The sequence below is a fragment of the Rhineura floridana genome, chromosome 9, assembly GCF_030035675.1.
Source record: "Rhineura floridana isolate rRhiFlo1 chromosome 9, rRhiFlo1.hap2, whole genome shotgun sequence".
NCBI classification, from domain to species: Eukaryota; Metazoa; Chordata; class Lepidosauria; order Squamata; family Rhineuridae; genus Rhineura; species Rhineura floridana.
The window spans coordinates 98,450,353-98,478,189 of record NC_084488.1 but is presented as its reverse complement, the minus strand read 5'-3'; the positions used below and the strand labels follow the sequence as shown (position 1 = coordinate 98,478,189).

Below are 27,837 nucleotides of genomic sequence, written 5' to 3'. Positions count from 1 at the left end.
GAAGGCCTCAGGTTTGGACTGACGCTCTTGCAACCTCAGATTATTCATTAATTTTTCTGTAAGGGCTATCCTCCACATATTGCCTAAAGCAGGCACTCGGTGAAAAATCAGCTGAGGTTTTCCAACCAGCTGATATAGTCATCCAGGCAGCAACTATCAGGAAAACTATTAGCTCCCAGTAAAACAATTTGGGGCCAGTATTGATGGAGAAGAGAGCAAGGAGGGGGGACTTTGGAACAGATTGGTTAGTGATTTGTGATATATTGTCAAAGACCAAATGTTAATGATTAAGCAGTATTCAAATGTCTTAAATAAAAATAAAATTGAGGAAGAGGGTGGAATGGAACAGCTGGGACCCTGAACAGAAACCCTCAACACTGTGACATGCTGCAGAGCCATGTGTTCATTTTAAGGACATGACTGGATGAATGCGAACTTGAAACGCCTTATTAAACTCTGGAGGACTTAATCAACCATGTTTGACATTTATGGCACTGAAAAAGATAAGGATGAAATGAATTTGGCAATTAGAACTATAATTCACCATTTTCAAATCATAATTTGAACCATTATTCTCTATGTCTACACCCAAACATAATTCTCTAGATCGTTTGCTGATAACATGCCCAGGACATCAATATACATTTAGCATTGCTTCTTTTAAATAAATGTTTATATGTTTGCATGCAATGACAAAGCATTTTGTATATTTTTTTCTCCTGTCCTTTAGATTGTTCCTATGCCACACGTGTCAATCCAGCCTTACTCTCCATCCCTCTAATGGATGAGTGCTAAATCTCTCTCTCTCTCATACACACACACAAACAGAGTGGGTGGAGAGTGCCATTCTATCCACAAGTGGTAGCTTACAGTAGCAACAATCAAATCATAACATCAGAAACCATTCAATTAATAAAAAATTACGAACAGAACACATAAGATACACACATGTAACATTTTGCTGCCTTCTGAAAATAAGTTGTTAACCTCGTATTTGGCCTAGTATAGGCTGCAAGATGAAAGTGTGGAAAAAATAATTGAAACAGAAAGCCACACAGAAAAATATTTTTTCTAGACAGAATAAAAAGTGAGCCAAGCAGTACTATCTTCAAAAAACCCACTGGAAGAATATAGTGTTGACCTACCAACAGGAGATCATCTGCAATCTAGCCCTTTAGACTTGACAGAGTGAGAGCATTCCAGAAGCATGGTGGCATGACTGAAAGCTTGTACAATACAATTTTCTTAAGGCTAGGTCTAAAAGGCACCTTTGCTCTCATTCCTGGAAATATGTTCTGTATAGTACAGCATACAGATCTGAAACAGGGATTTGCAAGCATTTCTGTGCATGCACCATTTCCCTTAATTTTCTGCTGTGTCTCCAGCTCCTAGCACGTAAAAAAGGTCCTCTTGTACAGTCCTGACAGCGTACAGTTCAGATGAACAGTGAACCTAAGACATAGTTGTGATATTGAAAAAATAAACAATAACTGTATACATGTATGAATGTAAGGGGTTCTTAATCTCTGGTAGGGTCCATGGATGGGCTTTAGGGGGTCCGTGAACAGAGCACCAAAAAAAAAATCAATTTTCAATGCAATAAAATTAATCATACTTATTTGTTTATGGGAGTGTATAGCTTTCATCAGATTCTCAAAGGGGTCCATGACCCCAAAAAGGTTAAGAACCACTGCTGTAGAGATTTTCTTCCCTTTTAATTCATGATGGAAATGGAAATGGGACTGCCACAGCTGCACAAGCCAGTAAACCCCAACAACCTAGCCTATGCTAGTGCTGTACCAACCAGGGCAGGCACAGCTTGGTTAAATTTGGCCCACTCAGTTTGTTTGCCCAGGTCCCAGGTAATGCATCCCATGTTTCATTCACGGCTTGATTGCAAGTGAGCTAGGTGGGCATATAACCCAGTTGACCCTGCCCAGGTACTTAATGCAGCACCAACAGAAGTTAGGTTGCCCTCATTCACAGAAATTATGTATTTCAAACCAATCTCCCTAGATGATGGATGTGAGGAATCGTACCTGGTGCTGGGCAAGAGAGACAGAAGAGGGATCTTGTGCTGCCCCCTCTACTGCCCAGCAACCTCCTAGCCTAAGCTGGTGCAGGAATTCTTTGAAGAGCTTTTGGAAAACCTCCAGACTACAGTCTTGTGGGACTTCTGTACTCATGTTGGTTCTGCCTTGTTAGGTCTGGCTACGACTTCATGGCTACCATGGCAACCATAAGGCTGTCTCAATATACTTATTTCAATATACATACTGCAGATAATACCGTTGTTCTGGTTTCTGCAACAGGACTGAGAGTGATCCAATGAGTGGCAGAGTTAGTATTATCTCACTGTCATAGATGGACCATCTCCAGCCGAGAATGGTGGTGAAAGGTCTCTTCCCCACCACCCATTGGGGTGGAGGGCTGATTACAATTCCCCAGGGCATGTTCCAATTGGCATGGCATGGCAAGTGCTCCTGTCATGGCCCTACTCTTGCTATGGAATGGCAGGATAGGAAGGGCCATCAACACAATTGTTTTTAAGTGACTTCTCTGACACTATGGAGCCTGAAGTGCTCCTTGGTTCTCTGAGGAGCTTCGAGAAATAAAACAGCTAGCCAAAGGCCAGAGTGCAGTTAATAGAAGTCTTGCAGAGACTACAAGTGACCACAAGTGAGAGTGCATTATCATGCTTGCCATGCAGCCATGGTGGCAAAAAAGAAATGATCCCACCTCTACTGCATCCTTAAGCAGCTATCCAGTAGTTCTTTTAGGGTGGTTAATGGGCTGGTTGAAGATTCAGAACCAGGAAATCTGCTCTCTCAGAAGCCTGATGTGACAAATTTGCAAAGCATTTCAAGGGCAAAGTCACTTTCATTCACTTCAGCCCTGACATCACAGTTGATGCAGGCCTTGTGGGGGTGACCAGAGCACTGTCTAGTCAGATTGGTTGGGATTGACTTCAGTTGCTGTAACCTGAGTATGAGGACAGGACACTTGCAAGGGTCTAGCCAACTGCATGCACTCTTGACACTTGCCCATCATGGCTTGTAAGAGTTGGCCAGGGAGAGGGGGTTGACTGGGTGGGTGCAGAAGGTGATTAATGCCTTGTGGCCTGCTACCTGCAATGGTGTGCCCCCTTTTTGAGAGGTCCTCCCTGGCCCTGAGGTATTGGATAACTACCACCCAGTCACAAATGTACCTTTCCTGAGGAACGTGATTAAGAGGGTGATGACCAGTCAGCTCCAGGCATACCAGGAGGAAACTGATTATCAAGACCCATTCCAATCTGGCTTCAAGCCTGGATTTGGCACTGAAACAGCTTTGGTTACCCTGATAGATGACCTATATCAGGAGACAGATAGGAGGAGTGTGACCCTGTTTGTTCTTCTTGATCTCTCAGCAGCTTTTGATACCATTTACCATGATATCCTCCTGGAGAAGCTCTATGGTTTGGGAGTTGGGGGCACTGTATTATTGTGGTTCCACCCATACCTGCAGGACTAGCAGCTGGTGGAGAATGTGGCTGCCAGTGGTTCAATCAAATGGGATCACATTTCACTGATCCTGAATCACTGGCTTTCTGTTTGCTGCCATGCCCAATTTAAGGTGTTGGTTTTGATGTATAAAGCCCTAAATGGCTTGGAATCCAGGTTCTTCTCTCATTATTTGCTAATCATTATTTGATTTTTCCAATCTTAAATTCAGTTCTCCACATTTCTGCCCAATTAATTTTTTTAAATCCTCATGAAAATTCTCCAGCATTTTAGTGCAAATTTCTCCTGATAAATGCGTCTTTGCAAGCATTCTGATATGTTATTTTCACTCATATATTCATTTTTATGAATGCACTTTCCCCTAACATATGCATTTTTGTAAGCATTGTCTGTTGGCGAACTCCATCACAACATTCAAGTAAATGTTTCAGTTCTCATATTGTTTCGGATTTGATTCGGTTTGAAATGCGATTTTTTTTGCCCACCACTACTGCTGACCAATGTCTTAAGATCTGCAAAGGAGGCCCTGCTTGAGATCCCATCAGCAGCTATGGTCTGTTGTGGGGTAATGCAGTGCAGGATCTTCTCTATTATGGCACTCCAGTTGTGGATTTCCCTTCCATTGGAAATACAATTGTCCTCCACATCAAGTGAACACAAACCTTTTCCTTCAGATTTTTGGAGATGGAACAGTTAACATGCTGGTATATCTGCTGCATGAGTTATGTGTTTTGCTGAAATTTCTTGTTGATGTTTATTGGTTTTATGGTTTTTATTATCTATGCTAACATGTTATATTTTATTAGAATATATTTAGAAATATGCCCTGGGAATCTTCAGGCTGAAAAGCAGTTTTACAATATTGTTGTGTGCCTCCCCAATCTCCGAGTGGTGAGATCTCAGGGGTCACTGAGCTCCTCCAGGGTTTGGTTTCCTTTGGGAAGAAGGTCAGCGGAGACTGCGGTGTCTTTATGAAATATGGTTTGTTTATTTACACACATTCCAACCTGAGCTTAAGATGGAGAGGGTTGAAGGCATCAGCAGTCGAATATCCAGCTTTTCCATCTGTATTACAGGAGGCACCCCAAATGCCATGGTGCAGAGAGCTAGTCTCTCTGCCTGCCTGCAGTTACCAGCCTTTCTCTAGACACAACTCAAACTACAAGCCTCTGCTGGGCTCCAGGAAGGGGGGGGAATGCTCTCCTGAAGAATTTCAATGACAAAAGGGTCTTCCTGGCCCATTCACCGTTGCTGGGCAACTGATAGACCCATTATCCTACCTGGCCCATCTATTTAGTTAACAAAAGACTCATTTGACCAGCAGAGAGTTCCTCATTTCAAGGCACAGGATTCCAAATCAGAGGCTGGAAAGGGGACCCACAGGAATCATCCATCCCAACCCCCATGCTCATAACAATATTTACTACTATTATCATAAATGATAACTGATCATCATCATCACCACTGATCCTCAGTTGGGAGGAGCCACTTTTCCGAAATACAATGTTCATATATTTGTGGGCAGCAGATTTTGGAAAAGGGCAGAATGTTTATAATGAAGGAGCAACCTAAGCAGGCCAAGACCCAATAAGAAGACATTTCAAATGCAGCTAACTAATGAATATGTGGGCATATTCAAATACGAGTGGCAGATGATCTAGTAAAGCCACCACCTGGAGATTTGGAAATGTGATTTGGGTTGTATGAATTATCCGGCAAGTCACCACCCTGTAGCTGCCCCCACCCCAAGGTTTTCTTATGTTGTAGTTTAGCTATACAATCCCCACTCTGGTGCAGGTACTGCTATGTCAGCTTTAATTTTAAATTAAAATAATATTTATTACTTTGATTTCTATCCTGCTTCTTGGTCAAAGTTTATAAAATGGCCTACAATAAAAATTAACGCCACATACCAGGGGAACCTATGAACCTCCAGGGAACCTGTGAACTTCCAAATGTTGTTGGACTACAACTCCCATCTCCCCTCACCATTGGCCATACTGTCTGGGGCCGCTGGAAGCTGTAGTCCGACAACGTCTGGAAGGCCACGGATTCCCATGCTTGTCATATACATAGAGCAATTTCTTATTAACAGTCAAAACCAAACACCCCCCAAAAAAGAATTATACAACATCATTGCAAGGTACAGGAGATGACACTTCAGTCATCACAATTCAACTCCAGAAGAGTAAATGCCTTCTGGAAAAGAGCTCCATTTGCCATCCTACAGAAGTTGAACTTGCCGAGCTAGCTTTTTTGTCCAGAGAATTTCATACATTCATAATATCCGAAAAATCAATAAAATTGGCTCCTCCCTGTCATGGCTCTGGAAATCATTTCATATTCTTTGTGAAATGGATGTAAATAAGTAGACTACCTATTCAAAATTTGCACAAAACCAGATTAAGATATTTGAAATGTCACATTCATCTCAATCACAATACAGTTAAGGCAGTTGTCATATTTTATCAGTTCCATCAAATCCAATTCTTCCCCTGACGTTTGCTGCAGTCAGGAATCAAAGCGGTGTTTGTACTTCCCTGTCTTATTGTCAACTGAAAGCATCGACATTTTGCCTCCCTACTGTTTAAATGTCTAAACTACAAGAGTACCATAGCAGATTGTTATGTACCTACATGATACTGATAAAAGATCAGCAGCAAACATCCAGCTAATAGCACTGTCACATCAACATACCTCATATGCCCCAGGACCAGGAGAGTCATCTTTTGCTTCTTTAAAACGCTCCACTCGGGAAACCCATACTGTAACACTGGAAGGTGATTTCACCCCCGAGCTGTTAGCTTCTGGGTTGTATGCCCCTGGTCCTAAAATGGGGAAAGGGAAAAACAGAATGAAATGAATTTATTTTTATGGTTTTCTGTAGAAGCTTCCTTGCGTTTGCATCCAAGGTAGCTTTACTGTCAAAACCACAAGTCATGACAGACAAATGAGAGATTACAATCAGCATCCCAGCTTTCCATAAAAAATGTACTAATAAAATAACTTATATCATTACCCCACTTTATCATGTTATTATTATAATATCTCATATGCATTTGTACTGCTTGATGAGTGGAAACATTAGTAGTGTCCCAGATTATTTGTGTGCAGGCTCCTATTTAGTTGCTCATTACACTTATACCAGACCTTCCTCTGGAATTCCAGACAGCTTACACAATGAATCCTAGGATGTGCCTTCAGACCATTCCTAGGCACTGCTAGAAATAACCTCTATCCAGGTAAAGTAGTACTTGCAGGATATAAGCAAATTGCTGTTTTATGCCATAGGTGTTTACATAAACAAGTTCTCTTGTGAAAAATAAAGAAGTACTTTCTGATCAAGTAGCTTTTCCAACCATACAATGAGGCTCAAACAGTACAGCAAAGTTCAGAATGTGATGACTGTACAAAGACAACAGTGTGCAGTGGCCTCAGGAGACTGTGTTTTACCTGCTTGTACTTATTAAATGTATATCCCACCTTTCCTACAAGTTGCTCAGAGTAGTTAAGCCTCACAACTCCTCATTGGGGTAAGGCAACAAAATCTGAGCAAACTACTTTTAGGGATAAGTAACTATTTAAGCTAGTGACAGACAGATCAGTTTTTTCGAGGCCATATGACTTTCACATGTGCTCACTTATAAGTCTATTCCATTTCCACATTAATCTGCTTTTTAAAAATTCACACAAAGATTCACATTGAAAATACATGTATCTAAATAAATATTTCAAAAAATGCATTTCAAAAACATTTTTTACACTTTTTTAAGCTGAGAATTTTGTCACAGCATACAGATAGGTATGAGATTCAATGGTGCTATGTTCCAATGCATACATTAGTCCAGGCGGTGCAGATCAGGCCAGTTTGTATCAGAATTCACAAAGATTGACTTCCTTAAGTATCCCTATTTTAGGCTGAAATGCATAATCAGCAAGTTATCTATTTTCAGCCCTAGTTACTTCACCAGGTTAACCTTGAGCAGAAAATATTCATCACTCTCAACTTTGTCCTCTGGCTGGTTCCCTCACTCAGCAGGAGATGTCAAGAGTTGTTGAAGCTATAACTAGGAACCCATTGATTTGCATGCTGCTTTGCCCTTTGTGGTAAGCCACTGGAGTTACAGATCAGACTGTTATCTGAACATCAAAGGACTCTAGAGTGATTGTGGCTACATCAGAGATGGGAAACTTGTGGCATTCCAGATCTTGCTGAACTACAACTTTTCCCTTCATCCCTGATTCTTGACTGGGCTGACTGAGGTTGATGGGAGATGGATTTCAACAGCACTGAGAAGGCCAAAGGTTCCCCATCCCTGGTCTACATAGACTGAATAATGGCTTCTTATGTATGCTATGACTTTGTCTATGTATGACTTACCAGCAAATTCTCCTTCTTGGGAATATCAATTTTGAACCTTTTCTGGTGGCAGGAAACTCTTGCAATATAGGGGTAGCTCTCATAGATAGAATTCTTGGTGGGTGAGCTGTCACCATAGTTACTTCCTAAGATCCCTCATTTCAGTTGTAGCCTGGTCATGGCTGCTGCATCTCCCAGCTCAACACATCATAGAGGTTCCCTGTACCAACTTCCCCTCTGAGCTTATCCCAGAGCCAGGATTCAGAAAAAATATCACAATTTTTTGGCATTTCATAAATGTGACACGGAGTTTAACTAAAAGCTGGGGGGGGGGTGACAAGGAAGACAAAAGAAATGTAATCTAGCCCTGCCTTATACTTTAATATTATTTTCATAATATAAATCATTTACATGGTGTAGGAAAAACAAATATTCACTTACAGGCCAATGTGATGCCTGTCATCTTGTTACATTCCTACATAAGTGTCTGCTTTTGTACATTTAACATTGGAAACATTCATTTTGTTACACCATCCTAGGACATAGTTTCCATTATATATATGCGGCTGCTTATGTGATACAGGTCAAAGACTTGCATTATCAGTTTCTTATAGGACCAGTTGAGAACTGAATTATGCAAAAGCTATGTTATATTTATTTATCAAAATGCCACACTTTAATCACAGGTCAACAAAGAATAAAACTTTTTCATTCCACAGCAAGAACCTACGAAAAGCCTGCCTCTGTTGTGATTGGTATGTAATGGGAAAATCAAGAGAAGGTGATTCTGATAATTATATATTTTCTGGCCCTGTGCAGGTTCACTCTCTATGAAATGTCAACCAATGCTACAGGGCAAAGGCAGCATAGAACAGGAGCAATAGGTAATTTAAAGTGAAAATCTATGCTGCTGGCTCCTCAGTGGGAACATTTTCAGTAAAGTCAAGGAGGACTGGGAAATGATTGCATCACAAAATGGAGCTTTAAAAATCAACAACAAATTTCCTTTGCAGTGGGAGGCGTATTTGTGCATCTTGAGCCATTCAGTTACTACCTACTTTACTGCTGGCTCCTGCTATGAGCATATAAAAAGTGGATGTTTAAACCAAAGTCCAGAATTGAGGGTGCAAAGGACAGAGTAGAAATCTATAACTATGAAAACAGAAGGTGCTGCTCTAAGCTGTTAGGTGTTTCCATTAGGAATTATTCTGATTTAAGGAACAGAGAAAAATGGGACCTTAAATATTTTCTTGTAGTGTGAACTTCCATATGTAAGAGTCAACCTCATCAGTTACAAGAGATATGCACTTAATGGAGAGGAAGGTTACCAGGTGCAGAAACATCCAGACACCAGTGAGTTCACAGGCCTTTGCTGCATCAGGAGCCATTAATGGTTAAGGTCTGAGGGGTAGATCATAGAGTGAAGTTCCTTTGAGGGTTCTGGGCATGCCATACATATGTGGTATTTCTGATTCAATTTAAGGAGCCAGAGTGAAAAGTCATGGGAGAGGAAGCTGAGGTTAGAAGAGAAAGGAAGCATCATCACATAATGATGACCAATGAGACTGATTCTATGACTGGTGTGCTGAGGTGAATACATGAAGGAGGGTAAGAGCAATCTGCCCTGGCAGCTAAATCCATCTCACTAGGTCCTAGGTTTTCCCATCATACATCAATGATTCTTGGATAAAAGTAGGCTTTTGCCAACTAAAGCTCATGCTACATAACATTTGTTAATCTTGAATGGGGCACATGTATCCTTGTCTGCTTTGGGGGGGGAGGGGATTGTTCCAACACATGAAGCCATTCTGCTGTTATATAAGAACTGGTTATTAAATTGTTAACTGGTTATTGGACATTTACAAGGTGAGGTTAAAGTGATGAAATTTATTCCACACTCCACAGAAAGCGTCAAGAACTCTCGAGTAATGTATCCACATGATGTTGTACTCTGAAGTAACAAAGAGGCAAGGAGGCAGTCAAGAGAGGTGTTTGTAGTGTGTCTGTGTTGTAATTGCCCTTTTGCACTCTGTCCTCAGCTCATTTTCATATAAATGACATTTCAGATTAGGGTCATATACAAGCCAACTACCCATGAGGCTTGAAAAACAATGTACATATGTGTGCGTAAAGACTTCAACATGTAACACATGCAAAAATGTGTAACCAAAGCACACATCTCTTTTCATGAAATGATCTATGATGCAATATAAATGCCAATCAAATTAGAAGCAATGTCCAATAAAGCCTTTGTTACTCGGTGAAATGTTGTCATGAAAGTCAATGGCAAGATCTCCACCTTTCAAGTGTTTAGTCCAGAACGGTTCTCATTTGGCATGCCAAAACCTGAGTAAAAAAATTAAGTGCTTCTCATCAAGTCTGAATGTGACACATCCATTTAAATCTAGACTTTTCTCCATCAAATAAAAGGAAATAGGGCCCTGGCTTTTCCAAATTGCTTCTTCCAAATTCTGATTTGCACTTCTGTCATTTTGAACTGACATGAAGCAATAGGGTTGCCAGCTCACAAGCATCCCAAACCCTTAGATTTCAGGGGTGTGCCCTAGTGATGTCATGGGGGTATGCCCTAGTGATGCCATAGAGTTAGACCCTAGGGCAGTTGCTTGGAGCACACCACTTAAACAAAAAAAAATCTCTGATTGGAAAATAAGATAACTAAATGAGGGTGTTTCCAGGTCAAGCTGAAGTGATGGGATGATTCCTTCTCACCTGCTTAGACAGCCATGGTAAGGAACATTTAACCTAGCCTACTTGCTTCTGCAAGAAGGATTTAAGTACCCTCAGGCCAGGCCAGTCACCAGAAGCCCATTGGAGGAAGAAGGGAGCCTAGTATTGTGGAGATTTTAGATGGAAACACTCAGGAGTAAAGACAGATGCCCCTGAAGGCTGCAATTCTAAATACACTTACTAAGGGACTAAGCCCCATAGAATTCAACAGGACTTACTGCTGAGTAGATATGGTTTGAACTGTGCTGTTGGTAAGGTTTGAGTAGGGATCCTCTGCAACAATATCCATATCAAAGAGGGTTCACTTGACCCTTCACTGCAGAGAGAGGTTTGACAAATGAGTAAGAGTTAAGAAGGTTCTCTACTCTTTCCTGCCTACTCTGTGGGCTGCTATAACCTCACTTTGACAGCCAACTCAATTCCAGCGAGTAATAATTGACAGAGAGAAAACGCACGTGGTTTGGTCTGCCTTCAGAGGCAGTAGATTGGGAACAGCAGCAATTGAAGTGACACTTCCCAATATGTGAATTCTCTTTTATCACTATTGAGCAAGAAACAAACCATCATGCAAATAACAAGGTGCATCATCCATGGGTTTAAGGGGGTTGAGCAGACCACATGGAACCACTCTTGTTGCTTCTATGGATATAAGGGAGTAAGGTCAGAGGTAAATGAAATACAAATACAAAAAGAAAAAGAAAAGATAGTGAGGGTTTTCTAAATGCAATACCATACCAACCATAACAAGATTCCTATGAGTAAGACAAAAAACTCAGCATCCCACAACCTGACAGGGTTCCTAACCAAAACTAAAAAAATCCTGGCAACCAGTCAGCCAAGGTCACAAAAATCTTCATGCAGCAAAACCTGACCCGGGGGCTGCAGTTAGTGAAGAATGCTGCTGCACAACTGCTGACATGAGTGAGACCCTATCAGCACATAATACCTCTGCTCTGAAATCTGCACTGGTTGCCAATTTGCTACCAAGCCAAGTTCAAGGTGTGCTTTCCATAGTACTTGTTCTGTTCTTGTAAGAAATTGATCCTTTACTGTGGCAGTACCTACACTTTGGAACTCCCTACCTAGTGACATTAGGCATACACCTTCATTGTACTCATTTCAGCACCTGTGAAAAACATTTTGGTTTAGGCAAGCCTACCCAGGCATGTAGAAGAGGCCTGCCCCCCAAGCTCGTTTTCATTGCCTATTGCCCAGCACCACTGAGAAGCTTCTTTGCTTCGGCAGACTCACAAGCAAGACTTCCCCGGAAACACGCTGGCACCAGCAGCCACTCAACACCGATGCTTGAGATCGGGCCACAGGGAAGAGCTAGGGCGGCGGCTGATGGAGACTGTTGGAGACTAAAAGGACTTTCTGTTGTTAGAAAGAATGAGACTGCGTATAACATCATGGTTAGAGTGTTCTAGTAGCTAAGTTGAAACTGCTTTAATTTTCTTCTACTCTTGTAATATTGATTAGACATGTAATGCGGCCTCCTATAATATGTTATGTTTTTAGTTTGGAAATAGTTTTTGTGTTGTGATATTTGCTATTTGTTATTTTTTCTATTATGGTTGTATTATTTTGCTCAAAATTGTTTTGTAATTGTTTGCTTTTGTTGTAAGCGATTTCAATTATAATGTTTTTGCTTCCTTATTGTAAGTCGCTTTGCGTTCTATTGTTGAAAAAACTGACTAATAAATACTAGTAATAAATAAATAAATAATAAATAAGACAAATAAACTGCCCTCTTCAACAGTCCAGTAAAATTTAAACTTGTGGCTCCTTCATTAGAAAAGTATAACACTGCAGCATGTACACTTTTTAAAACGTCTGTTCAAAATTATTTGAAAGATAAAATGTATAATATGCCATTTTTGCAAGTAATTAAAAAAACCTGCATTTACCCTTTTATGCCTACCAAGCTCCTGCTGTGATCTTCTGTTGTAGTGCAATCCTATGCATGTTTACTCAGAAGCAAGTCCCAATCCTGTACAGAGAAAGTACTCTTTATGCTGCTACAAGCTATATATTTACTGAATTCCTGATGTGAAACAAGCAGGGAAAGGAAACTGTGGGATTAGGTATTGCCTGGGGGTCAATAAAACTTGTCAATCACAACTCTGACTTCACTTATTAGCCAAAAACCTGAAAGGGCAGAGATTAAAGCAGTCAGAACTAACAGAAATTGTGGGGGGGGGGACTAACATTTTGGTTTATATCTTTTGAACCAGACCACCTAGAACCTTTTTTTTTTTAAAGAAAGCTAAGAGTCTGGAGATTAAGGTGACACATCTGGAGATCTGGAGAGGACCCCCCAAAACTGGAGGCTCTGGGCAAAAACTGGAGACCTGGCAACCCTATGAGGCAAGCAAACAAGAGCTTTGCAATGACAGCCTATTATGTCCTGGTACCCTCTGGATGGTGTTGGACTACAACTCCCTTCTTCCCTGACTATTGGTCATGCTGGCTGGGGCTGGTGGGACTTGGAGTCCAACAATATCTGGAGAGGACCAGGATAAGGAAGGGCTGGTCTACTTCATCAGATGCAGTAGACTCTTGTACCATTTAAAATGTGGGGGATATGCCAAACATTCTGTTGTTTTTGTTGCAGCAAACTAACATGGACATCCCTATTAAAATTGTATATGTACTCATGTCTGTACCAAAAAACCACACCATGCTAACTGAGAAGTGATGGAGAAACCTTACCAGCTATGACTGAGTGAGAAGGGAAGGGAAGTGTGCACTCTAGCTGAGTTGACAAAGAGAGAAGGAATCACAAGTGTAGTTTTAGGCTGTGTATACACCATATATTTAATGTGCATGGTTTTCCCCAAAGAATCATAGGAAACATAGTTTACCTCTCACAGAGCTACAATTCCCAGCATCCTTAACAGAACTACAGTTGCCAGGATTCTTTGAAGAAAGTAATGTGCTTTAAATGCATGGTGTGTATGTAACCCCAGATGACCTGATGGAAAATATATATGAAGCTACCAGTGTAGTGCATCATACTGGTCTATCCGGACCAGACCTGTCTACTCAGATTGGCAGCAGTTAGCCACTGGCTCAGGTTGACTTACTTCCCAGCTCTGTTATCTTAAGTGCAGATGCTAAGGCCTAAACTTGTGTCCTTCCATATACAAAGGATGTGCTCTGTCACTGAGCAAGGCCCTTCCCCGAAGATACATGCAATTTCTTGGTCTTGAAGAAGGGGAACAACAGTCACTCAGTCAGTCACTCAGTCTCCCCCCCACCCCAGGAATTGTAAGGTCAGAGAACTGGCCCAAAATGTTTCCTTAATTTATTTTTCTTTTTGGAGTTCTACCAGGGCCACACCCATGGGGTCCAGCCTCCAATGAGATAAGATAATCTCCCAGGTCATATATACATCCTGTTCTAGGTACGCTGTTACTGCAGAACACTTTGTCCTTTCATGAACAGGAAGAAAAAGACAGGTACATGCATTCACAAACAAAAAAAAAGGGATAGGAATAAAACCAGAATATCAAACCAAGTCTCTATTTTTAATTTATGCATGCATGTGCATGTGTACACACGCACACACACAGTCATGCATACATACCTTCTCTGACACACACACAAACATACAATTTCTGGAACAAACAAGGCAAAACGTTGTAGAACAAAATTGGCTGCCTACAATCACTTTCCTCAGTTTTGTTTTTGCTTTAGGTAGTACAAAATGTAAGCTGAATATGTAGCAGTTCTTTTCCCAGCATATGGAGCTCAAATATCAAATATCATGGAAGAGAAGAGAATTCTAAGAAGTTTACCAAAAGTATTTGGTGCCTGTGTAGCTCTTGGTCCCATGGGAAGCTTTACCCAAACTTGAAACCACACTAAAATGGACCTAATGTAGGAACAATACTTTGGTTTTGTGAAGGTCTGATCATAAGAACATAACAATCCTGCTATATTGGATGAAACAGCCATCAGACCAGTATCCTGTTCTTAGTGTCCTGTGTGGTTTGTGCAACAGAAGTTCCATCTATATTTTGCCTCAAGTATTTAGCTGTCATTTAAACTTTCCAAACAGCAAATTTCCTTAGCCGATATTGATAAGCGCCATTGGCTTGCAACATTTCCTATAATTTATCATCAGCAATGAAGGACTATTGGTAAATATCAATAATATTTTTTTTAAAAATGTAAATAATAATCTTATATATTCCAAAAGCCTTGAAAGATATTAAAGAAAGTCTCTCCCACAGGATGAAGAGCATTTGTGAGACTATTTGTGTTCTTAATTTAGGAGACAAAATTAACAAAGAGGAGTTAAAAACTTGCTTTCTAGAACAGTACTCCATAAATGCTGGATAAGTAAAACATTTAGGTTAATAGGACTCAGTGGAGTATTCACAACAATCTGGGTAAGGAAGGTACCATCTAACCTGCTGAGTTTTCAAGAAAGAAGAGCTTGCCGCAGAGCTGCTCTGAAATCATGTTTGTCTCTAAGTCACTCTAGGTTAACTCCATAAAAGAAATGCTTGGAGACTTTTTATGTAGAGTGCAGTGATGGCCTTGTGGAAGTGATATTCTGCAGGTAATCTCCAGATAGCCCTCACACTAAATATGAATGATAGTGGTATTGGGAGAAATGATGATGCCACATTAAAGATGAAGGACAACATTGTAATGTCTATTCCCCCTCTATCACCCTCTGAATGTATGCAAATCTCTTTCCCCAAGTTAAAAGAAAATTAAGGTGATCAAAAATAAATATAATTTTGAAGCGTGAACAACTGAACATCTGAAGAGTTTGGGGTAACTGAAAAAGGTATATTCAGTTACTTTTTTAAAGGGTCTCTTCAGTGATTTTTGAATAACAGTCACATTTATGCAGGATATGGGCCAAGGGTTAAGTCCTTGTGTATCCTTTCCACTTATGCTGAATCATGTTTACAGATACTTACCACACATCTTGTGCATTCACGTGTTAGCTTAGAATGCCAGTGATCTATGGCTTATATAAGTGTAGCTAGCATGCCATTATTACAGTCGAACACATTTAAAACATGACTCAGCATGCATGAAAAGCTTATATGGGTGAGAGCTTTCCATGAGGCCAGTGAACTGTACAAAAGAGTTAATTTAATAAAAAGTATTGCTTGATCTTTTTTCAATGCTGTCCTGAGGTACCAATATGGCTACTAAGACTCTAATTTGCTATTGATGTTTGTCAGTCATACTGAAGACATACTGAGCAATCTAATTATTTTGATTTGCGGTCATTTAGTGCCTGACACCGGAAATTCCCCCACCCTTACTATACTGGATGCTAATTTCCTTTTATGCTTTTATGCTTCTAGAGCGCACTACTAAAACAGCAACAAATACTCCTCCACCATTAGCCACCAGAACAGTTCTTTCATGCAGATGGTTATAATTATGAGAAATCAAAAGCTTTTGGTTCTTAATTTGAGATTTTCAGGAAAACTGGGACAGTGGAAAAGATTTGTGGATAGAGTAGAATGCATGTTTTGGAGTTTTTAATAACCTTGTATCTGAAGCCATGACTTCAGACAGCAGACAGTCTTGGCAACTGCTTTTGCTGGGGACAATGTCAGCCTCATACAGGGCTTGCCTGAGCTGCATTTCAGTATAGCAGCTGTGCAGCAGTGTCAACTGCACTAGGATACAGACTATGTAGATCCATGAAGAAGTGAAAAGCCTAGGCACATTGTCCATCTTGTCTGGTGGCAGGTCTGGTCACGCTAATGAAGTAAAATGCACACTACAATCACACATGTCTCTTTGGATCATGTAAAAAAAAAGGCAAGGAATGTTTGGTTTAAGAGAAGTATCTTGCTCTTACAGACCTGTGCCTTATAATCATATTCATAAGGTGACATTCCATACTGAAAGGGCCTGGTATTTGCATCTTCCCAGAATGAAATCCAAAGACTTTCAAATCTTTTCTTTGACCTTTTTTATTGATAAGATGGCTAGAATTACTTAAAATGCCTCTCCAGCTCCCCCCCCTCCCAGTTGTGGGGTTGGAGGGAAGACTCCCAGGCCCTCTCTTCCCCCTCTGGGATACAGGCCAAGAGGGAAGATGTGACTCCTCTTTTCCTCTCTTGCCCCCTTCAGCTTCTTCCTGGGCGGTCTAGGTAGAGGTTCATCACTCTGGCTATATAAGAACTGCCCCAGTCTCACAGACAAGGGCTATTGCAACACCTCTTCCTGGTCTCCTTCTTCATCCCCTCTAACCAGTTAGGGAGAAGCTTTATCTTCCTGGTCAAATCCCCACTCACAACCCCCAGTATGAGACTCTGATGGCCTTTTATAGTCTGAGAAAGTGCCATCCCCATCCCACCACCTTGAGTGGCCCAGGATGCTCTTCCAGACTTAACCCTTCAACAACCCAACCTGCCATTGCTAGACTGCATGGCAGCAGCAGTTGTAGTAGCAGAGCTGAAGATGGACATACCCACCTCAGGTGAAACATAGTCACACACCCATATTACATTTGAGATTCTGGGAGGTAGATTCTGCTGTCCACATCAGCCCTCCACCAATCATTTATTCCATCTGTTTTCTTTATTTCAGCTAGTATCTTTAACACTTAATCCTTTTTTTTTTGGTCCACCTATTTTTTCATCAGTCCTCACTCCTGATTATCTGAGTTTGTCTCAGAATATTTCTCATTAATGAGAAGGCAACATGAGCACAAGCCTTGAGTTTTCTATTTCTGTGCCTATGCCATGCTGGGTCATGACAAAGGAGAAAACCCGTTGAGGGACAAGTTTTCTGTACCCTCCCCTGTGACACAGACTAATAATGGAACACTCATCTGATCATGTGTGAAATGTTATTTTGTTTGTAGAGATTTATAACATTCTGGATTTCTCCCTGCACTGCCCCCCACTCCCGCTCCCCTGGCCAAAGAACAGAATAGCAAATATCACATCACACTTTTAACACACTCCAAATATGTAAATACAAACGGATATTTTCAGTTGTGGATGCTTTAAAAAAAACAGCCTTAGGCATACTCGAGGCGTGGAAAAAACAGCCCATGCAATTAATTTGTCAGAAGGTATAGCAACTAAAACAGACTTTTTCTAATAGCAAACATTAACACAAACCTTAAACCTGTATCTGGCATTCTAATGCTGGCATGCAAAGGTTTCTGGTTTCTAAACTATCTAGTTCTTATTGACACTAGATATGAATATAATGTTGACTACAGATGCACCTGGAAACAGGAGGGGGTGGATGAGTACGTATGCTGCCTTCACACCTGTACTGGCATATGCAGCCTATAGATTGAATTCTAATTGCCTCTTCCCGTTCATCCCTTCCAACAGATTTTAGGCAAGCTGCCCACTTTGTTTTATTTCAAAGAGCCTGCTAATTAAAATTTTGTTTGGTACTTTGTTAAAGCCTTTTCTCCTTTTTATAAACCACTTTGAAATTTGCTCTCACGAGGGGGCAGGAGAAGTGACTTTCTGACTGATACAAGGATCAGCCAATCAGTGCTCTGCACAATTCTGCTTTGAGAATGGGGAAATTAGCACCATGATTAACACAAGGAGCAGCCATTCAGCACTGTGCCAATCTAGCTTCTTTTTCAAACATAAAGACAGGTCCACATTCAGCTCAATTTACGTAAGAACAGCATACAAGTATTACAAATACAGAGCATGCTTACACAGTAGGGTCACCATTGAAATATTGTATATCTATTTGCACCCTAATATTCATGTGTAGTAGAATGGAGAGGGCAGGGTGCATCCCACAGGCTGTACATAATCTCCAAGATTTCGTTATGCATATCAAAGGTTTAAAATCCAGTTCTCCAGAACATCCAGTTCTCATTTAAAATAAAACCCTAATCCTCATGCTTGCAGACTGAAAGTTCAGTATGTGATGATGTCACACACTGCTACCAGTATCAGAAGTCATCCACCACCAATTTTCTGAAGGTGCCAGGACTCTTCCGTTTCATTCAAGGCCTTTACAGCATGTTTCCTTTCCTCACATTAGGCATGCATCATCATGTACCTCTCTTGCAGTTTTCTCTGTTTTCCAAACTGGAGAGAGGAGACAAAATAATGGGGACTGCAAGAAAATGTGCATACAGTACACAGCTTTAGGTTCCACTGGCACAATACAACAACGTTGTTTTATCCTAGATGGTTCAAATTAGCTTACAAAAACAAAACAAGAACTGTGAACTGTGTGGGTATATCTGTCTGTCTGTCTGTCTGTCTGTCTATCTATCTATCTATCTATCTATCTATCTATCTATCTATCTATCTATCTATCTATCTATCTATCTATCTATCTATCTATCTATCTATCTATCTATCTATCTGTCTGTCTGTCTGTCTGTCTGTCTGTCTGTCTGTCTGTCTGTCTGTCTATGCATTATATATAAAAACATTGCTATGATGAACTATTGAAAGTTTGTTGTTATGTGCCTTCAAGTCAATTACAACTTATGGCGACCCTATGAATCAGTGACCTCCAAGAGCATCTATTGAAAGTAAGAAGTGTAATAGAGCTATTACACTATTAGTGTAATACACTAGTGATTACACCAATAGTGTAATTTTAGAGGTTGCTTGACTACTGTTTAACTTCATAAGCTATAATTCTGGCTGCCACATTTGCAGTCTATCTGTCTTCCATTCAACTTAAGGAGAAAATACTCCCTGTGGGCACTCCAACCTGTAGGAAGCCAGGTAGAACAGGCCCAGTGTTATACAGTTCAGTCTAGCAGCAAAGCAGTATAAATGAGAAGTAAACAGAAGGATTTATCCCATTTGCAAAGCCTGAAATAAAAGAAATCCCTCCCTGACTTCACTCACTCTTTCCCAGTTGTGGAAAGAAGAACACTTCAAAAAAATAATAATCAGAGTTTCTCAGCATGCATGACACCACATCACCTCATTACATGCAGGTAGGGATGTAAGGTGGCATCATTTTCCATTCCAGCCTGGACTCATTACATCCAGCACTGCTTCCATTCTGCTGCAATTCATCTTCCACCAAAAACAAAGTTATTCGTCTCACTGTCCACTGTGGTAAAATTACATAACTTAAGTATTTTACATAATGAATTACATAAATTACATTGTCATTACGTTATTCCACCCTACTCATTTCAGTGCAAAGGAAACACATTGCAAATGGGGAGGGAAGAAATGTAATCAATTACATATAACCTGCAATATGAAAACAGCAACAGCGAATACCGATAATATTCACTGGAATAAATATGGCCCTTTCATTTTGGACATGGGACAAATAAGCGAACGTCTGCAATTTCTGCTCCCATTTCTGTCATAATTTTCTGACATCCCAACCTGCAGGAACATGCTTAGTTTATCCTAGGCCATCCACTCTGGTGAACAGCACAGTGGGAACTGCCCACAGGGAGTATTTTCTTCCCTCATTGGGAATGGGAAGCTGCAGCATACACAGAACTCTGGATTGTGGTAATAAATTCTACAGGTTTTCAATAAAGTAGAAAGTAATATCTCAATGCATGCTTCTCAGTAATTATTTCCTCTATGACATAGAATCAAAACTGGTTTATTATACCTTGAAGATATGGTTAATTCGTGTCATCCTTCTAGCTACTCCCCATCTCATGCCCTCTGCACCCCATTGCTATTTTTATGTACCCAACATATGATCCTCCTACACCTGAAATCAGGATTACTTAGCATTGGAATGAAAATTGGATATATATTTTCTTAACGGTGCACTCAAAATGCAAACCTTATTAAATATGGACATCTAGTGGTATCAAAAAGTAAAGGATTGCTCCAGTTCTACCTTCATTTAAGAACATAAGAAGAGCCTGCTGGATCAGGCCAGTGGCCCATCTAGTCCAGCATCCTCTTCTCACAGTGGCCAACCAGGTGCCTGGGGGAAGCCTGTAAGCAGGACCCGAGTGCAAGAACACTCTCCCCTTCTGAGGCTTCCGGCAACTGGTTTTCAGAAGCATGCTGCCTCTGACTAGGGTGGCACAGCACAGCCATCATGGCTAGTAGCCATTGATAGCCCTGTCCTCCATGAATTTGTCTAATCTTCTTTTAAAGCCATCCAAGCTGGTGGCCATTACTGCAGCTTGTGGGAGCAAATTCCATAGTTTAACTATACGCTGAGTAAAGAAGTACTTCCTTTTGTCTGTCCTGAATCTTCCAACATTCAGCTTCTTTGAATGTCCACGAGTTCTAGTATTATGAGAGAGGGAGAAGAACTTTTCTCTATCCACTTTCTCAATGCCATGCATAATTTTATACACTTCTACCATGTCTCCTCTGACCCGCCTTTTCTCTAAACTAAAAAGCCCCAAATGCTGCAACCTTTCCTCGTAAGGGAGTTGCTCCATCCCCTTGATCATTCTGGTTGCCCTCTTCTGAACCTTTTCCAACTCTATAATATCCTTTTTGAGATGAGGCGACCAGAACTGTACACAGTATTCCAAATGCGGCCGCACCATAGATTTATACAACGGCATTATGATATCGGCTGTTTTATTTTCAATACCTTTCCTAATGATCGCTAGCATGGAATTTGCCTTTTTCACAGCTGCCGCATACTGGGTCAACATTTTCATCGTGCTGTCCACTACAACCCCGAGGTCTCTCTCCTGGTCGGTCACCGCCAGTTCAGACCCCATGAGCGTATATGTGAAATTCAGATTTTTTGCTCCAATATAATTTTACACTTGTTTATATTGAATTGCATTTGCCATTTTTCTGCCCATTCACTCAGTTTGGAGAGGTCTTTTTGGAGCTCTTCGCAATCCCTTTTTGTTTTAACATCCCTGAACAATTTAGTGTCATCAGCAAACTTGGCCACTTGACTTTCATCACCTAACTTTCAACAATGCTCTAAATACGGCAGTACTGCTTTTAGAAACAATAAAATGTGTTTTTTGTCATCATTTCTCAATAATATTCATAGTCATAATTTTTATTTTTACCAGAATGTTACTTCAGTACTGCCTTAAAAACTCAGCACTGAATCTGAAAGATAGGTTAATTCTTTTCCACTTTGCACAACAGCAAGGGCCATTTTACATTTGAAAGTACAGAACATACCAGTGGAAATTCACTGGCAATTCTGAATTTGAAGACTCACACTCTTCTGACTCAAGTGACATATGGAAATGAGACACACATTTTCAGAGAGAGACAGACACTCCCAGATAATTATTACACTACAGCAGGCTCCTCCTATTTATGGGAAGATGGGCTTTGCTCATGGTCTCCTAATTATGTGAGAATATACTCTAGCTCTGTTCTTTCCTGGCTGATCTAGAACACCCAAGAAAAATATTCACACAAATGTATGTGTGTACTGCCTTCAAGTCGATTCCGACTTATGGTGACCCTATGAATAGGGTTTTCATAAGGCTGAGAGGCAGTTACTGGCCCAAGGTCACCCAGTGAGCTTCATGGCTATGTGGGGATTCGAACCCTGGTCTCCCAGGTTGTAGTCCAACACCTTAACCACTATGCCACACAAAAGACCCACTGAAATAAATGGTACTTGAGTTAGCAATGACTAAATTATTTCATTGGTTCAAAGGGAATGAAGCACAACTAAGGCACAAATTCTAAACATGCTTGTAAGGAAGCATCTTATACTGTGAACCGTAGTCCGTGAAAGCTTGTACCATAATAAATTTGTTAGTCTTTAAGTTACCACAAGACTCGTAATTCTTATAATGGTCTAAGACCTATAGAGAAAAATGGAACTTGCTTCTGATTAAACATGCATAGGATTGGATTGAATTTCTCTGGAATGAGCCAATTTGTGGAAAGGTGTCTCGGTGTTAATATATTAGATAAACTACCTGTTCTGATTTAATTATTCTCTACTGTGGGTTTAAAAAGAAGAAAAACCCAGCAGATTCAGATAACAATTACAACCCTGAATTCTCATTCTAATGGCTTATAGTCAAAGAACCATGAGCAGAATTTCACTTACACAATGAGACTTTCCTGCTCCTCTTTCTGTAGCACCTTACACTTGCAAAAAAGTCATTCCTGGTGGTTCAGGAAGCCTCTTAAACAGCATGTGATGTGGCAGGAGGGGGGCAAAACTGGAAGGAGTATAGGCAGAAACTGCCCTTGTTGGGGGGCAGGGTTGCTCAGTGTTTTCTACTGAGACTAAGGTCTCTTTGGATTTAAGCACTGTTTTTTCCCTACTCGCAAAATGAGTGAGGACTTTCATTATTTTGTATGCATTCTAGCTCTAATTTAATTGTCACTAGCTGTACTTCTGGTATTTAATTACCCTCTGATCCAGACTCACTGGGCTGTATTCAACTAAAGACCCACTGAAATTAATGAATCTAAGTTAGCTTCAATGGGTCTATTCTGTGTAGGACTAGCACTGAATACCACCCACTGCTTCCAACTCCATACACCCCTCCTTACCACCATGTGCATATATCTGCAACTGAGGATTACACTTAATGAATCTGATGGACTCTAGCCCACAAAACCTTATGCCGTAATACAATTTGCTAGATTTAAGATGCCACAAGATGTTTTGCTATTGCTTTTGCAATTTATTAAATGAGCCACTATCACCAATATACCAACACAATTCCCCAGCAATACCACAAGAAAATAAGTTGTGTATAGATATGTGCAAAGAAAACAGAAAGAAGCCTCATCACATTTAAAGAGTTTCATTCACATAGCTTCCATAGGCTGACAATATTTATTATCTTCCTTAAAACCTGAAATCTAATCATTCACTTTACACTGAGTGACCTCTGCTGGTCAGAGGGAAGGATGCACACATATATGCATATATGCCAGTTATGGAATTCATTCTTCGTCTAGATAAAAAATTATTTACGAGTTATATGTTGAAAATATGTTGATTTATCTGTTCTAACAACAACTATTATTTGCAGAAAGATGATGAATCCTGTATATCAGCAAGAAAGTTGTGTATTGTTTTGGTTTCCCCCAGCATTGTGAGCTTGTAACATATATAGAACAGTTTCCAAAAGGATAACATCCTACTACTACTGCTACTTCCCCTTCAACTTGATACATTTGCAGATCTTCAAGCATCCTGTTTTAAAACCACACTTTCAAATTCTAACCAGTACAAATATCATAAGCCTTTCCCCCCCAAGAAATCAGATAAAAGCCAGGAATCCATGTATATTTATAGCTGTGAAGTCTCATAACAGTGAATGGGTCAAACACACTGTTATTTTGCAACATTCTATGTTCTTATTATAAATTCATCAGGTCTAAATTATTTCTCTAACACTGCTCAGGTGGTAGAGGGCTAAACTAGATATGTACATGTTTGGCTATCAAGCAACGGTGGGGGATTATACTTTTTAGAGTAAACAGAGCATGTGGGGGGGATGCAAATGAAATGTACACACCTGCCCCCATATTCCCACAGTCAATTGAAGCTGTTCTCCCTTACCCTAAATCATTTCCAGTATTAGAACTGTGCTGGGCAAAAATAGCTTCAAACAGCAGAGCACAGGAAGGGAAAGGAGGTATGTTTCACTCCTGTCCCCTTCACACCCAGTTTAGTACTAACAGGTAAAACTCTTCCCACCCATACATGATAGCTAGACATGTACATGTCTAATTTGGCCCCATGTGGCTATTAGAACTAGAAATTGTGGGAAAATAGGGCTTAGGAGACAGAAATGAAGCAGGAGAAAGACTTATTGAATTCTGTGAAGCCAATGATTTGTTTCTTGCCAACACATTTTTTGAGCAACTGAAAAGACGACTACACGTGGACATCACCAAATGGTCAATATAGGAATCAAATCGATTATATAACTGGTAGGAGAAGATGGAGAAGCTCCATACTTTCTGCGAAAACAAGACCAGGAGCAGACTGTGGTACAGATCATGGACTGGTCATATCGAAAATCAGAGTAAATCTATAGAAGAACAACAAAGCAATCATAATGCCAAAATACAATTTAAATAACATCCCAGAAGAATATAAAGATCAAATAAGGAACAGATTTAATGTTTTAAGCTTACCAGAAGAACTATGGATTGAAATCAGAGACATTATCAGGGAAGAATGCAAAAAGACAATAGGTAAAAAGAGAGAAAGACCTCAATGGATGACTGAAGAAACTCTCAAAATGGTGAAAGAGAGAAGGAAAGCAAAAGCAAAAGGAGACAGAAACACAGTCAGAACCCTAAATGCAATAATATAGCTACTAGTAATATAGGGATAAAGAGAACTATTACAATAGTTATTATATAGAAACAGAAGACAACAAAAAAGGTAGAACAAGAATCCTATTCCAAAAGTAGAGAAATTAAAGGGAAATTTAAACCAAGAGTCAGGATGTTGAATAATCAACAGGGAAACACACTGACTGACCGAAAGAAAATAAAAGGAAGATGGAAGCAATACACTGAAGAACTATATAAAAGAGATGCAAGGATGACAGGTTCATTTACGGAGGAACTGTATGAAGAAGAACCAGAAATTATAGAATATGAGGTGAAAGCTGCTCTTAAAATACTTGGAAGAAACAAATCACCATGAACAGATGGCATACCAATAGAGTTGCTACAAGTTATTGAGACTGCATCTGTCCAAATTTTGACAAAAATCTGTCAACAAATATGGAAAACTAAACAATGGCCCACTGACTGGAAGCGTTTAATATATTTCCCAATTCCAAAGGAAGGTGATTCCAGGGAATGCAGTAATTATCAAACTATTGCCTTAATATCCCATGTAAGTAAAGTAATGCTCAAGATTCTACAACAAAGGCTCACCATATATGGACAGGGCCGGCCCCTGGGCCCTGACACATGCATGTACGCATGCCCCACCTACCTACCTGAGTGAATGAGGGGGCAGGACGGTGGTGAGCAAGCGAGCAAGCAGGGGAGGGTGAGCAAGCAGGCAGGACAGCAGGTGAGCGAGCGAGTGAGGGGGCAGGACGGCGGGCGAGCAATCAAGTGAGTGAGTGGGGGGAGGGCAAGTAACCGGGATGGTGGGGGGAGGGTGGGCAAGCGAGTGGGGGGGTGGGGGAGGGCAAGCAAGAGGGCAGGCAGCTCCCTCCCTGCAATCCACGGCCAGGAGCCTGCCGCAGAAGGGGAGTGATATTCCTCCACCATAATGAGGGGCCCCTGTGGGCTGTGGGGCCCTTAGTCAGGGCCCCACCTTGCCATCCTTTGGAGCTGGCCCTGTATGGAGCAAGAAATGCCAGACGTCCAACCTGGATTTTGAAAGGGAAGATGTACCAGAGATCATATTGCAAACATACATTGGATAATGGAACGGACCAAGGAATTTCAGAAAGAAATCACCCTGTGCTTTATAGATTACAGCAAAGCCTTTAATGGTGTAGATCACGAAAAATTATGGAATGTTTTAAAAGAAATGGGGGTGCCACAGCATCTGCTTCTCCTGATGCGCAACCTATACTCTAGACAAGAAGCTACTGCAAGGACAGAATATAGAGAAACCGACTGGTTCCCAATCGGAAAGGGTGTGAAACAGGGGTGTATTTTATCACCTTATTTGTTTAATCTATATGCAGAACATACCATACAGAAAGCAGGATTCGACTAAGATGAAGGAGGCGTGAACATTGGAGGGAGAAATATCAATAATTTAAGATATGGAGACAATACCATACTACTAGCAGAAACCAGTAATGATTTGAAACAAATGCTGATGAAAGTTAAAGAGGAAAGCACAAAAGCAGGACTACAGCTGAACTTCAAGAAGTAATGACAACAGAAGATTTATGTAACTTTAAAGTTGACAATGAGGACATTGAACTTCTCAAGGATTATCAATACCTTGGCACAGTCATTAACCAACATGGAGACAATAGTCAAGAAATCAGAAGAAGGCTAGGACTGGGAGGGCAGCTATGAGAGAACTAGAAAAGGTCCTTAAATGCAAAGATGTATCAGTAAACATCAAAGTCAGGATCATTCAGACATGATATTTCCGATCTCTACAGTATGTATGGATGTGAAAGTTGGACAGTGAAAAAAGCGGATAAGTGAAAAATCAACTCCTTTGAAATGTGGTGTTGGAGGAGAGCTTTGCGGATACCATAGACCACGAAAAAAACAAATAATTGGGTGTTAGAACAAATTAAACCAGAACTATCACTAGAAGCTAAAATGATGAAACTGAGGTTATCATACTTTGGACACATAATGAGAAGACGTGATTCACTAGAAAAGACAATAATGCCAGAAAAACAGAAGGGAGTAGAAAAAGAGGAAGGCCAAACAAGAGATGGCTTGATTCCATAAAGGAAGCCGCAAACCTGCATTTACAAGCTCATAAGAACATAAGAAGAGCCTGCTGGATCAGGCCAGTGGCCCATCTAGTCCAGCATCCTGTTCTCACAGTGGCCAACCAGGTGCCTGGGGGAAGCCCACAAGCAGGACCCGAGTGCAAGAACACTCTCCCCTCCTGAGGCTTCCGGCAACTGGTTTTCAGAAGCATGCTGCCTCTGACTAGGGTGGCACAGCACAGCCATCATGGCTAGTAGCCATTGATAGCCCTGTCCTCCATGAATTTGTCTAATCTTCTTTTAAAGCCATCCAAGCTGGTGGCCATTACTGCATCTTGTGGGAGCAAATTCCATAGTTTAACTATGCGCTGAGTAAAGAAGTACTTCCTTTTGTCTGTCCTGAATCTTCCAACATTCAGCTTCTTTGAACGTCCATGAGTTCTAGTATTATGAGAGAGGGAGAAGAACTTTTCTCTATCCACTTTCTCAATGCCATGCATAATTGTATACACTTCTATCATGTCTCCTCTGACCCGCCTTTTCTCTAAACTAAAAAGCCCCAAATGCTGCAACCTTTCCTCGTAAGGGAGTCGCTCCATCCCCTTGATCATTCTGGTTGCCCTCTTCTGAACAGGCTCTGAACAGGGTGGTTTATAAGAGATGCTACTAGAGGTCACTGATTCATAGGGTCGCCAAAAGTTGAAATCAACCTGAAGGCTTATAACAACAAGCCGATCAGTTTGGATGCAAAAGGCAGCCATCCAAAATTAAGGGATTGGTTTTTACATATTCAGGGGATTTCCTAGGTATGCAAAAGTTTGTAAATTAAAAGGGAAAAGTAGTTTCAATGCTTTAAATGACCTGACATGGATTTATCACTTTCCAGGCTAATAGAATGTTGATGGCGTTCAAGAGAAAAAGATCTTAAAGCAGGTATAGATCTGGCA

At 40.7% G+C, this 27,837-nt stretch overlaps 1 protein-coding gene across 1 annotated transcript in view; it reads right to left on the bottom strand.

Annotated features, from left to right (window-relative positions):
- Nucleotides 1–27,837, bottom strand: part of STPG2 (sperm tail PG-rich repeat containing 2) — a 453,691-nt gene that overhangs the window by 196,468 nt on the left and 229,386 nt on the right. Inside the window, exon 12 of the mRNA XM_061582947.1 lies at nucleotides 6,201–6,331. Within this exon, the coding sequence (XP_061438931.1) occupies nucleotides 6,201–6,331 (131 nt within the window). The remainder of the gene's footprint in view (nucleotides 1–6,200; nucleotides 6,332–27,837) is intronic.